Source organism: Thalia democratica, chromosome 1, assembly GCF_965202585.1.
Source record: "Thalia democratica chromosome 1, ktThaDemo2.hap1.1, whole genome shotgun sequence".
Taxonomy (NCBI): Eukaryota; Metazoa; Chordata; class Thaliacea; order Salpida; family Salpidae; genus Thalia; species Thalia democratica.
In genome coordinates, this window is record NC_139165.1 from 11,184,586 (window position 1) to 11,199,500 (window position 14,915).

General features: G+C 25.1%; 1 protein-coding gene across 1 annotated transcript in view; it reads right to left on the bottom strand.

The window, feature by feature from the left end:
• Positions 1–212: 212 nt before the first annotated feature.
• LOC145849728 (myotubularin-related protein 12-like) overlaps positions 213–14,915 on the bottom strand; it is a 39,173-nt gene continuing 24,470 nt past the window's right edge. Inside the window, exons 13-25 of the mRNA XM_082954767.1 lie at positions 13,948–14,080; positions 10,376–10,463; positions 10,078–10,214; positions 9,820–9,905; positions 8,145–8,294; positions 7,356–7,494; positions 6,506–6,626; positions 5,828–6,007; positions 4,817–4,995; positions 3,039–3,292; positions 1,889–2,070; positions 1,406–1,577; positions 213–364 (exon numbers count right to left, since the gene is read on the bottom strand). Of these exons, the coding sequence (XP_082810893.1) occupies positions 213–364; positions 1,406–1,577; positions 1,889–2,070; positions 3,039–3,292; positions 4,817–4,995; positions 5,828–6,007; positions 6,506–6,626; positions 7,356–7,494; positions 8,145–8,294; positions 9,820–9,905; positions 10,078–10,214; positions 10,376–10,463; positions 13,948–14,080 (1,973 nt within the window). The remainder of the gene's footprint in view (positions 365–1,405; positions 1,578–1,888; positions 2,071–3,038; positions 3,293–4,816; positions 4,996–5,827; positions 6,008–6,505; positions 6,627–7,355; positions 7,495–8,144; positions 8,295–9,819; positions 9,906–10,077; positions 10,215–10,375; positions 10,464–13,947; positions 14,081–14,915) is intronic.

A 14,915-nucleotide genomic window follows, 5' to 3' on the forward strand; every position in this document is an offset into this window, starting at 1 on the left:
AAACTTTGGTAAATTAAAAAAGTACGTCACAGTTAAAAATTTGTAAATTAAAAAAAACAAAACTCTAGTATGTTTAAAACTGAATTAAGAATATAATAATTAAAAGTATAAAAACAATATAAAAACTCAAAACTAAAAAGTACTTCAAAATATAATGAAATCTTGTTATAAACTCTAATTAAATATTTTGAAAATTTTACTGTATGTATTATCTACACAGCAGACAGATAGGTGGTGTTTCTTTTAGTGGAATTACTATCGGTAGGTGGCGTAGTTGTCAACACTATTTGGTTGTTAAGGTGATTACTTGTTGTTAGGGAGTCCCTTTTGCGGTGCTTCGAATGTATTATGCTGGCTACACGACCTTTTAAGAAATAACTTTAAATTTATAATATATATAAACAAAACTCTAAATTAAACTTTTTTTGATATTATGACTTCTAGAAAGAATATTTTAGTTTTAAGTGTCTCAAATCTTCCCTTGGTTGTGTGAAGTTCTTTGTGATTTTTTTGCCTTTATCGATCGTTTTAAATAAAAAAGTTATTTTTATTTATCAAAAAAATCTACAAATTTATTAGTAAACGTTATATTGCCTAAAGTACTTTCAAAATCTTCTTCAGTAGACAATTAGAACTGATTAATTCAAAATTTTCTTGCATATAAAAGTTCAAAAAAGGACATTATTACGTAACTATAAATCAAGTTTTAAGGTAAACTATGTTTTAAAAGTCTGTCTTTCAAAAGTTTTTCAAATAGTAAATCTTATTAGTATCTCTAGTTTAAACTCGCAAAAACTAATTGAAATAAAATAAATAAATAAATATGAAATAAAATCAAAGACAAAGAACTAAAAGAAATTACATTGTTCTTTGTCTTTGATTTTATTTCATATTTATTTATTTATTTTATTTCAATTAGTTTTTGCGAGTTTAAACTAGAGATACTAATAAGATTTACTATTTGAAAAACTTTTGAAAGACAGACTTTTAAAACATAGTTTACCTTAAAACTTGATTTATAGTTACGTAATAATGTCCTTTTTTGAACTTTTATATGCAAGAAAATTTTGAATTAATCAGTTCTAATTGTCTACTGAAGAAGATTTTGAAAGTACTTTAGGCAATATAACGTTTACTAATAAATTTGTAGATTTTTTTGATAAATAAAAATAACTTTTTTATTTAAAAAGACTTCTAGAAAGATCAAACACTTTCAGAGAAACTTGACTAAAATAAGATAAAATTTTTTCAGGGTCAAACTAAACTTAATTCTGAAAAAATCTTGAAACATACACTGGAATATTTTTACTTAACCTAAAATGTACTTCAAACTGAATATTTACAACTAAAAGCTAAATTGTAATCTACCAAATAGCAAATAAGTAATTGAAAGTAATATTTTTACCAATTTTTCTGGATTTCTTCAATCTGGTCAGTGTTTGCGCGATGTAAGGAAAATATGCTGACGTCACGTCATATCTGCTTAGTGATTGTGACGTAATAAAACTGTTTTCCACGTCATCATCTGAAGGAAGTTGATCCAAATCTCCTCTCAATATCAGTTCCAAGTTGGTTATCTGAATAGAAATTATGAGTTGAGTTATAAGTTTTATTTATGATTCTTAATGTTTAATGATTGGATCTGAGAAATTGATCTTCAACTTAACAACCGTTTATACTAGAACAGATGTTTTAAAAGGTTTGTACTAAAAATTAAAAAAAAGTTGCAAAAATAAATCAATTCATTAAAAATTTGATTTATAAACAAATTAGTGCTTAATACAATAGAATATTGTTTTACAACTTAAAAAACTATAATTAAAAACAGTTTTATAACAAATGTAACTTTTTTATCTATTTGTAAAGAAGAACTGATACAAGATCTAACTTTATCTTCCAATTTTTTAATCTCATTCATAATCTCCCCAGTTCTTCTCACAACAGGTAAACTCCCGCAATCGCAACCTTGCAAATGTGGGTTCCACCTGTAGTAAGCCTCGCCCCAAATACTAAGTTGCGATTGTTGCGTCATCAACGTGATTACGTCATCATTGTTTGGTGGCGTGTCGTCTGTTAATGTTCTTTGTTAGAAACAAGAAAAAGATACATTATTAGCATTTTAATAACACAACAAATCAAATTTGCTATATTGAAGTTTTTATTTTTATGTTTGGTCTCAATTGAATACAAACAATAAATAAAGATTGAATTGTTGAAGGTTGTTTATCTTAGCTTAGTTTTGAACCTGTACTTTATAAACAAATATATATATAAATTAGTGTAGAAATGGTTTCAAATATGCTGAAGAACTTGAGCAACAAAAAAAATATTTTTTAAGTCAATACTTTACAGTTTACAAATTATTTGTGCTCTAATTAAAAAAATCATTATTTTTTCGCTAAACATTTCAAAAATAAAGAAATTATAGTATGAATTGTAAAGCCTTAGAGAAATAATGTATGATAACTTTATTTGAATGAAACTTAATAGATAACAATATTATTAAAAGATTCATTTTACACTTAAAAAGAAACAAAAACTATAAAAAGTCTCTATAAGTTTGTTTAGGTCCTTAATAAATAAAATTTCAAAGTGACTGGGCATTCCTAACTCTTCATAAAACGTTTGGAATTTTGATCCTGTATAAACCTCTGTTGTTGTTGCAACTTTGTAATTTTATCATATCAAATATTCCACATTTATTAGTTCGATATTCGCGATTAACTTTCGGGTAATTTCCCTGACTAAGATAAAACATAGACCTACCCACTAAAGTACAATACAGAAATTCTTAACAAACTATCTGACAATGAAAATATTACAAGAACTATAAAGATATGGGGTATACGACTTAATCTTTTAAAACAAAAGAGATGAGATAAAATGATGGTAGTTTTGACTCTTTGGCTAGAATAAACTAATTTTTTAAACTAAACAGCTTTTTGTTAAAATCTATTGTTAACTATAATATTTACTTGAAAATCTTTTTTGTAAATACTTTAAAAGGGTTTACAATATATTAAGCTAAATAATTAAACCTTCAATATCAAAAACTTGATCATGCATTTTGACCACTTCAGAAGCTCCACATTTGATTGGTCGATATTCCCTACTTTCATTTTTCCCGCCATTTTTGTTGTTGACGTAGAAAGTGGACCGGCCCTGCTTTTGTGATGACGTGTCAACTTGCTTCACTGTTACGTCATTGCTAGTTGTGACGTCATCATTGTTGTTAGGTATTTGTTGTTGTTTGTCAGGTGATGTGTTGTGCTTTGCGAGTTTTTCGTCCCATCTAAAAATTAAAATTGTTAAAAGAATTTACAAAAAGTTAAAATTTCATGTTAAACAAATTTAATTTAAACTGATTTCTAATATAAAGTTTATACAGTAAAACGTTTTTACAATTTAAGAGTATTCTCTCTTTTAACCCACATGGTGTATGTTACTTATAAACTGAACGGTAGTAAAGTACAAGATATGAAAATGCAAGATAAGCTAATTCATAATTTAATCATGTAAATGTTATGAATTTGACTTTGTACTATAAGATTGATACTTTAAAATAATTGATATAAACTATACAAAATAATTGATATAACTTCTTTCATAGTAGTAAGTTTGTTTGTACTTACTAAAATAAACTTCATGTTCTAAATTTGCATCTAACTTTTTACAGTTTTGCATGTATTTAACCTTTTAAAATATAAACTTTTGATTATTTTTCTACTTTTAAAGGAAAATGTTAAGGCATTATTAAGCTGTATTAAACTAGTATTAAAAACACTATTTAAAAAGCTATAGTTGTTTGTTTATTATATGAAATCAAAACTTCAGTGATAAAATCTAAAGTATTCATACAAACATTTTTGACTTTATTGGGTGTTAAATTTTAAAAACCTCTGTACTAAATGAACAGAAACATGAAACAATTACGTATTTTAATCTATTTCAATGCCAATTTTAAATATGTATACTTCGTTCACATACAAAGTGCCTATGATGAAACTAATAAACTTTAAATAAATTATTTAAAAGCAATTTGAAAGTTCAAGTTCACATAACTTATTTATGTGCAGAGAAGTTTTGTTCATCGTAAACTTTACTGCATTTTATAGAAGTACGATACTTGATAAAACAGAGTTGTTAATAGTTGTTTTAAAAAAATTAAATCTCGTGAATTTTAAAATATTTTTTAGTTCCAAAAATATAAAATGGCAGTATAAACTTGTAAATTTACATTTGATGTTTTAAAGATATTTTTTCAATTTGACTATTGTGAGTAAAGCCTAAGATTACATTTATTTATCAAATATTGATATTTTAAATTAAGTCTAATTAGTGTGTAAATTGATAAAAAAAAACTAATGAAAATAAATATAAGTTGTTATGCATATAGAAAATAGCACAAGATTAACATTTTATTTATATTCTACTTATAGACAATTTTTAAATTAAAATTAATCAGTAATTTGACCTGTTTTCTCAACCAAGTAAACTATAATTTTTTGTTTGTAAACTTTCGCCTTAATTTATATTATTATTCAACCAAACAAATTCGTTAAGTTCAAATTGATTTCATAATTTTACAACTTCAATAAACGAAACAAACTTGTCAAGCGTAATTTATTTAAAGATGTAAATTCAATAAGTAATTGTAACACATATATTTCTATTCGTTGACTAAAAACTTATAAAATCATAAAAAAATATTATCTTTGCTTTAGTTAAAAAAAAAAATAATCAAACAACTTTTTAAAAAAACTATGATGCATTTTCAAAAAGGTCATTTACTATTTTACAACTTCAATAAACAAACCTGTAAAGCGTGTTCTTGAACATGTTTATGACGTCACAATCGTACTGATGCTTCCAACACCAGATGGGGAGGGTTTCTACCACGCGGTGTCGCTGTTTCACGAACCCCGTTATTATGACGTGATTGTTCACTTGATTGTCGTCATTTTGTTGAGAGGTTTCAGTGTCTTGCAACTGGCTCTGTTTTGGTAGATAAAAAATATTTTTTATTCAGATCATAGTTGTTTCTTAAATTAAACGTTTTTATTTATCTTTAAATTAAAAAAATTTTAAGGAAGTTAGTATAACTAAATTATTATTATTGTTATTATCTATTTGGTTTTGTCTTCGTATAAAAAATAGTATAATGGGTTTGATGAGATTATAGTGCAAGTACTTTTAAGATAACTTAAATTTTATTTAAAAACATTTTTTTGGTAAATACAAAAAATAATGGTATACTAAGAGTTTTTATTAGTTATGATTACAATATTTTACTCGTACAATTAATATGTTTTGGCCTTATACACAATACCCTTGAGCTTTGTTCTAACCAAAATTACACTTTAGATATTACAACTTTCTGACATAATAGCCTTAAAGTATTTTAACCTTTTACTTATTAAGGCTTTATTTAGCTTAAGAATAAAAAGCAATTTTTAAGAAAAGCACAAACAAAACAAAAAGTACGCTTAAAACACAAAAAACATACAAGGTATAATAAATTAATTATATGTAACAAGTTACCAAGAAAGCTTAAGTAATAGCATGACTAAAGGTTTTTTAACTTAGTAAAGATATAGACTGTCAAAATTTATTCAGGTATTTTAACACTAATAGGGTTAAAATCTACAGATATTATTAAAAATAAAAACAAACAAATTTGTATGCATATTTTTTGAAAATAAATGAGTTATTTTGTTATTAAGGTTTGTATCAAAAAATATATTAATATTACATAACAATTACAAACCATACTTGGAAAATGAAAACATATTAGAAAAAGTAAAACCAATTTTATCAATTAACAAACTTGTGTGCGCTGTAGATTAGTGAACCTATCTCTCTCATGATTAAATACAAACGAATCAAACACAGGAACATACAATCCGTCCAACAAAGAAGTAAGAAAGAACGAAGTGTATTCAACTTTGCTGGGTTGTTGCGTTAGTATTTGGTATAAACAATCCAAAAATAATGTGTATACTGGTGACTGTAAATAAAATTAAAATATTGTTAAATATATTACAATCCATAAATGTGTATACTGGTGACTGTGAAAATTAATAACAATTATTATAACATTATTAGTATTTGGTACAAACAATCCAAAAATAATGTGTATACTGGCGACTGTAAATAAAATTAAGACTTGTAAACTGTTGTTCGTATTAATTATTAATTCTTGGTAGATAAAAAAACACTTTCCTAAAGTTTGTCAAATTTAAATCTATAAGATAATAGTCTTCAAAATTAGTTATAAATTTAATAATATAAATTGTATGGTTTTTATTAAAAGTTTATATACATTTTTAACAAAACTAAAAAAATCTGCTGTAACTATAGTAAATTTAATTCTGTAGTAGCAAAAAAAAAATTATAATTTTAGGCGAGCATAACAAAAAATCTTGAAACTTTGAGTTAAATTTACACTAGTTAATGTATTAAAAACATTGTTGAAAATCAGGATAAAATACAAATAAAATCACACCTTTCCATTCATATGGTGTTGATTAGCAGCTTGCATTATTGAATTTGCAGTATAATAGCTATTAACACTTCCAAACTTATTAAAAGTGTTTTGTTTTACTGGCTGGTCTAAAGTTCCCAATCTGAAATTAATTTAATTTTTTAGAGTATAAACAATACCTTATAACATTTTAGGTGTCATTTTGACCCTATTTCTAACAAGGTTCAATTTAAACAAAAGTATTATATTAGAATTAGTTTGGTTTTGAAATTATTCGAAAATTATGACTAGATTCCTTGGATCACACTTTTTATTATAGTTTTAAGGTAAAGATTGTTATTATAGATGTATAAGATACCTTGTAAAATAAATAAGAATATAACCAAAATAAAAAATACAACATTTCAAAAAATATTATATCAAATTAATACTTGTTAAAAATGGTGTCGATTAACAACTCATTAGCACAATTAATAATTCAATAATTAAAAAAATACTGATTGAGCTTTGTAAAAAAGAGTGGAAATTAAACACTCCTTTGCACTAGTTATAAACTTAAAAGTAATAAAAGTGTAAAAACAAATACAGAAAATTGTTTTAAGACAAAAAAAAAAAGATGTACATACATAGTAGAAAAGGAGTGACAATTAATTATATACTATTTCAGTAATATTTTAACGAAAACGAACCTAATAGAAAAAGGATGAAAATAAATAGTTCATTAAAATATATATAAATATAATAAACATTATAACACGTACTTAAAACAAAGCATACCTAGTTGGTAAAACGCGACAATTTACAACCATGTAAAGTAATTGTAATTTATTTGGTAATAAATAATATAAATAAATTTTAAAACAAATTAAACCTAGTAGAAAAAGGATGACAATTAACAATCCATTCTCTTTGTATTATTTCGCTCACACCTTTTACAGTTCTCTTTGTTGGATCTAACATTATCTGGGTAAGTGAAGATATTAAACAAGTGAAATCTACTCCATTGGTTTCTGTAATTAATATTAAGTTTTGTTTTTACAAAAGTAGAACATTATTTGGATCAGTGAAGAAATTAAAGAATAAAAATTTACTTCATTTGTTTCTGTATAAACAATTTAATTTTATATTAAAAAAATTAAATATTATCCGGGTTAGTAAAAATATTAAATAAGTGAAATCTACTCCGCTTGGTGTAATCAATACTTGGTTCTATAAAAATTACAATATGTACTACGAAAAATGATAAACCATAAACAACCAAAAAATATCGAAAAAGTACTATCTAGCTTTAAAGTTATTTATAGGAGGCTGTAATTAGTTAAAAAATATTAAATTTAGCATTGCAAATAAAACTGAAACTTTAAAAACCTTGCAGTAATAAATTACACATACTAATGTTAAAAGTACTTAAAATTTAATTTTTGACTGTTGAAATTAGTCTTTTAACTAATTATAGTTTGTTTAAGCGTGTGGTGTATGACTCAATAACCGAGAGGTCTCAACAGATACTTAGACTTAATTTCTTTGAGTGTTTTTATTTTTAATAAACTTATTATTCTTAATATGAACCTTGAAATAACAGGTTAATTCTATTAACATTTATTGTTACGAACCTTGTAATAATCTATTACTTTTACTACTAATTTTAATTAATAAAAACCTTGAAGTAGTAGATTACTCCTATTGTTGTTTATATGTTCCACACAACTGTTAGCCACTTGAAGGCAAGTACTTATGTGTTGGTAGTATTTACTAGATTGTACTTCTGACAGATATTTATTATCGCTATCATCAAACTCTTTGTTTGTACCTATGAAATAAAGTTTTAAAATATGTACTATTAGTACTACGTGGAATGATTAAGCTTTCTTTCGAAAAAAATCGAACTAAAAAAAAACATGTTAGTCTTATACACAGGGTTGCCAAAGGTTTTGAATATATTCCAGACTTTTTGTCCATTTTCAATATGAAACTAAATTTAAGGTGAAAAGCTGTCTAAAAAAGTGTAATTAGTAAAAATTATTGTTTTTGATACATTTTCGTATCTATCAATATTTTATTATACTATATATAAATATTGTTTGAAATTTAAAGTTTTTTCAGGTTTTTAAAAGATTTCTTAACTTCAAGGTTTTTTGCCTGAATTTTCAAATTCCAACAGGTTTTTTGGCAAACCTGTTTATGTATATATATATATATATATATATATATATATATGTGTGTTTGTCATGAAAAAAAGTTAGTTTTTATTAGTACAGTGCTTAATAACTTATCCGGACTTCACTTATCCGGACAGTTTCGGTCAGAAGAAAATTAAAAAAAATTTCAGTATTAAACACTAACATTTTTATATGATACAAGTATTTAAGCTTCATGCTATTAGAAAATTTTAAGTTATTATATAAGTTCTTCAATCTTGTTCATTTTTATTACGTAATAATACTACTAAAGATTACATTTTATTTTTGTTTAAAACTAGTATAGTTATCAAAAAACATTTACCTGTAAAGTAATTCAGTTTAAAAATTTCTAAAACAATGTTATTTAAAACATAACTTTTAGTTTTTTATTTAAGCTTTCAAAGTTTTTTTTATAGGTAATTAATTTCTGATTTTTAAGAAAATGAGTTTATAACAGTTATTTTATGTTTGATTTTAAATTCAAACAACATTACAAAAGTTGTTAATTCAAACATTTTTTGTTTAAGGTAAGATGCATGACTAAATATATATTTTTTTTAAATAATATAAGTTTGATACACTTAACATACCAAGTTTTAGAAATGGACAAGAGTTCTAAAAAAAGAAAACGAGTTGCACTAACCATTAAAAACAAACCAGAAGTTTGTAAAACGGTAAAAACCAATGTGCCAAAGTCTTTTATAATCAAGCAGTACAGTATAGGCAGGTCGACTTTGAGCAAAGTTTAAAGCAGAAAAGGAGGAGCTGGGATAAATCAAAGCCAAAAAAACAAATAAAAAAGTAGAGGGAGGCTGGTTTTAAAAGTTGGACAGCGCCCTTTATATCTGGTTTTGTCAGGAACGTGAGAAGGGTTCCATAACTTGTTCAATAACTGGTCAAGCAATCTTAGAAAATACCTCTGAATTACACCTCTTAATTTACAGTTAACATTCCAGGTAATTTTTAGCAAGCATTGTTCAAATTCATATTAATATATAAAAAAATGATTAATTGTACTTATCCGGAAATTTGGTTATCCGGACATGTTTACGGAAAAATCTTGCCCAACGTGTCCGGATAAGTGAATAAGCACTGTAGATATATACTTTACAATTTATCAAAACACTACTTTAATAACTATAAAATAATACTAACCATTAGACATATTTAAGCTTTTGAACTTTTTGAAACTTTGTTCAACTTGATAAATGCTCGGACATAATTCTGATAAGTCAAAAGTTCTGTAGACAATAAAAACGGGTTAAAATTCTCTATTTAAACTTTGGTAGCTGAAAGATCTTTGAAAATAAACATTTAGCTTAAAGTATAGTAGTATAGGTTCTTTTCCAAAGACGTTTTAAGAATGAGGTTTTTATTTGGCATATCTATTTTCAATCGTAGTCAGCAACTAACTTGGATGGTTTACCATAGGGAGATGTTTTGTTAATAGCATTTTTAATTGTGGCATCTATTTTTAATTGGACTGCTTCCTCTCTAAATGGAGTACATCTTATTATACTGCATTTATTTGTATGTGTGTAACTCCAAATCTGTAAAATACAACATTGTAAGTTTATAAAATTCAATAACAATTGTTAATTAATAATAAATTTTTATAACATAATATTTCTTAGTTATAATAAAAAAAAAATTCTTTGAGTTATTGTTTTGATGTTTGATAAAACATAACAATATTTAATAATTAACTAACAGGTAGTCTGTCATTATTATATTGGTGAACAGCTTCTTTTAATTGGTAATCAGATAATGAAGCTGGTACAATGAAATAACCGGGCATTCTGTAGAAATTTATAATTATGCTACAAGTTTTTACAAACTGAAGAAAAAGTCGTGTCTTAGAGTAGTCTTTAAAAATGTTAAAAAAAATTTGTTACATAAATTGCAATAAAAAATCTAAAAAAACAACAAGCTTTAGAATTTAAATATGTAATACAAGTTTAAAAATACAACTAATTACTAAGTGAAGTCGAAATGGTACGCACCCATGTAATCTCTAAATCTCGAAAATGAGTGGAACCAAATAGTTGGTAAAAAGAAACTTTTCATGATATCATATTAAGCAAAAAATTTAATAAGCAAAAAAAGAATGTAAAACGGTTAATTCAATTAAAATACAATAGTAATATTTAATGATTTTACCGTATGTAACAAAACAAGTAAACACTTATTATTGCTCAATTTGAAACGTGCAAAATTATCTTAAAACTTTGAGGTACTTAATTTCAATTGGATTAAAGGTCGTACCTTATCGATGTCCTAGGTATTAATTGTACTTAAAACTTTAGTTTTATTCATCTAGTAAAAGATATTCTCATTTATTATAAGATTCATCACAATTCAACATTTACTTATACAGTAATAGTTTAAACATGTTTAGAACTTTGAAACTGTAGTTAAATGTTGAAAACATTTTTACTTTACTATGAATGTAAATAAATAATCTAGACTTAAACAAGAAAATGATAGAAAATCGGTTAAAATATCAGAATAGTTCGCCATAGGTGTTTTATATATAAAATTACACTATATTTTCTTGTAACAACATCAATTACTTTAAATGTCGATTTTTTAATATTTACAATATTTTACTTCATTCTATAAGTTGAAAATATATTTGCAGTGTTAAACATATAACAATTTACTTCAAACTTAATTCGTTTTTAAGTGTATAAGTTTTAAGATTAACTTAACAATTTAATAGCTTAGTTTTAGTTAGTTTTTAACTTAAAAATACAAACGATTTTAATAAAAATTTAATTATCTCGCGATGTAAGTAATTCATCTGTTTCTTCACAGTAAAGACATTTGAAACTTAACCTTTGATGACTACAAGTTTTCAAAACACAACAAAATTATATAAACCAAATGAAAAATATAAATATCTTAGTATATAAAATTATACACAATACAAAAATATGAATAAATCACAACTTCAAAATAAAATTCAACATTTAAATAATTTGAAGTAGATTTCACAATTTACATCTTTCTAAACAGTTATAAAATCACTCATTCACTTGGAAGTCGCAGAATCTTTTTCAAATATCAAAATGGTTTTCATCTGACTTGGACTGAACATTTTTTGAAATTTCAAGTTTACTTTAAGCAGTTGCAATGTGGCTAACTACCGATCCCGAGACAATGTTCTCTCGAGAATGTCGGTCTTTATCAGCTACTTTCTCCTTCTTGTTTTCCTTTGCAGAAAGAACCTTATCAAGCCTCTTCTGTCTTGTTTCAACCCACTCCTTAGACCTTTTTTTAGACTTTTTCTTCCTAGGTTCAGTCGGAGACCTTTTCTTCGAACTTTTTTTTGAAATTTTTCTCGGAAATTTTTTTAACTGAGACCTGTCAGGATGAAATGTCACCAGGATTGTTTTGGTCGGGGATTTCGTAACCACTTCGTCCAAAGGGTACTTATGGACGCATTTGAAAGCTGACATTAAATCGTCCCTCAAACTTTCAAGATTTCTTCCAATTTCCTCTTCACATTGACAGCAACTTAATCTTTTTGGTGTAGAATTTCTTGAAGTGTTTTTTGAAGCAACTTCTGAATCAGTAATTAGCGCAACTGCAGGTCCAGCTTTTTCCAGAGAATTTTCTTTGTTTTCACCTGCAGCTGACACAGTTTGAGAACCTTGAAACTTTTCAGTATTGCATCCATTATCAGTATGTGAATCTGGATTTTCAAACTCAAATGTTGTTTGATTTTCTGGAATTTGCTCATTTGGACGGTTTTACGCAGTGTTATCGAACAACTTAGGTCTGATGTTTGAGAACATTTTGCTCGATTACTACCGTCAGAGATCACATTAGGGAGTTTTTTGTCTAAAAAACCAAATTGTTCTCTTCGTAGCTTCTTAGAATTTTTAAATTTATTTTCACTTGCAACATTTTGATCTGGTTTATGAGAATGTTCTGCTTGCTTCTCAAGGGTGAGATCATATAGCTTTCGGACGAGAAAATCAACTTTTTTTGTTTTATTTTTAACATCACTACCTTCACTTGAAATTAAAGCTGGTGTTTCATCTTTTGGAGACATATACGGATTCATGACTCAAAATTAACAAAAACACTAAAAATAAAAAAACACAAAAAAGGTTTTGAAATAAAAAGTTCCATCAATAATTCAAATACTTTAAAATGTTATGTTAATACTTTACAACTATGAATTTTAATATAGATTTTACTACTATATTCTAGTCAGCCGTGTGTTTAAGTTAGTTTTAAGAAAAAAATCTTTTATATATCCAAACATAATGGTTGTTATTATTATCAATGCTACACTACTTGCAGTTTATATTATTACATAAATATTTTTAAATAAAAACATGCAAAACATTATCTTTATAATTTTATTTGGTCAAATATTTATTTGAATGTAGAGTTAATAAACTATGTTATAAATTTTTGTGAGCTAGTTAACATTTATTTAAAAACTTATAATAAAAAATAAAATCAATAAATTTAATGAAGAATACTTTTTATCAAATAAGTTTTTTTTATTAGTTCAGTAATTAACAAAACTCAATTAAATATTTTGGTATTTATTAATCTTTCTACAATAGTGTAATTAAAGCAATAATATTTTAGTATAAAAAATATAGTTTTACAAATTAAATAAACTGTAGCAAATATTTACTTTAAATTAAATACTGAAATATTGCATGTAACTACATAAGGATTACTTTACAAAGAAATCAAGTAACTATCAAATAACTTTGTTAGTAATCAAGTATTTTGTGTTTACACTAGAGTGAAAATATTTTAAATTAATAGTTTTTTATATTGGTAGTTTGCTACATGCAACTAAATAAAGTTATACAAATACTTAAAAAGACTTTAACTAATGTAATTTATTTTGATAAGCTTATTTCACTAAACAATTGTGGGAAAAATTAAAGTATTAGAGACAGTAAAATAAAAAGAAAACAATAAGTTTTACTTATAAAACTTTGTTGACTAGCTTAAAAGAAGCACTTAATTGGTATACTTTAACTAAGAAAAAATAATTAAACTTAATACATTTTTATATACCAGAATGTGTTATTTATGTTACAAATTTATTAAAATAATTCAACTAAGGAAGCTGAATGTCTGAAAGTGTTGTTTATAATACAATTTAATTAAAATAATTTAACTAACGAAGCTGAATATCTGAATGTGTGATTTATATTACAAATTATATAAAATAATTCAAGTAACGAAGCTGAATATCTAAATGTGTGATTTATATTACAATTTATATAAAAAAATTGAACTAACGAAGCTGAATATCTGAATGTATTGTTTATGTTACAGACTCTCCATCTACCATTCATTTTATGTTCATTAATCAGTTCGTTCAAATCTTGTTCGTTTCTAAACATTCGAATGTCTGTAGTATTCATTTCTTCTACTGTAAAATATAAATTGTTATTAATATATTAATTTGTACTTAATTAATTAGCATATTTTAATTTTGTTTGTTCATAAATATTCGTATATATGTACTGTTCATTTCTTCTACTGTTATATATATATATATATATTCAAATATTGAATAAGGTTTTGTAATATAAAAAAGTAAATGTCTGTTGAAGCTGAAATTAAAGCATTGGTTGAGTCCTCCAAAATTGGGAAACAGCTGAAAGAAAAACTGATTGCCATTGGAAGTAAGAAGGACAATGAATTTAGTTGTTTTCAAGCTGAGATGCTTAAATTGAAGGAAGATTATAATGAAAAAAGTAGAATTATTGAAAATAACATTGATCAGATTCAAAAAGATGAATTCAGCAGTAAGAGAATAGACAATATAGAAAATAGAATTACAGAGTTACAAAAAAGTTTCTCAGAATTTAAGTCTGATTTTTCTTCTAAATTTAACAAGTTTGAAACTAAATTCTCCAAATATGCTGATGCTATGCAGAAAAGTGAACCAACAGAAATTATCACAAACATTAGTACCAAATTAAATTTAGTAGCAGAAAAAATAGATGCTGAAAATGAACAAAAACTGAAAGAAAAAAAAGGCTTTAAATGTAATAATATTTAACATCCAGAAAGTAAAAATCCAACTCATAATGCACTAGAAAGTTGCAAAAATGATCTAAAAGTTATTCAACAAATATTAGGAGAAAATAAAATGAAAAAAGAAGAGTTTAAGTCACTTTATCGAGTTGGTAAAATTGCAGCTAACAAAATCAGACCATTTATAGTCAAATTAAACAATTTAGCATCCAAACACAGACTGT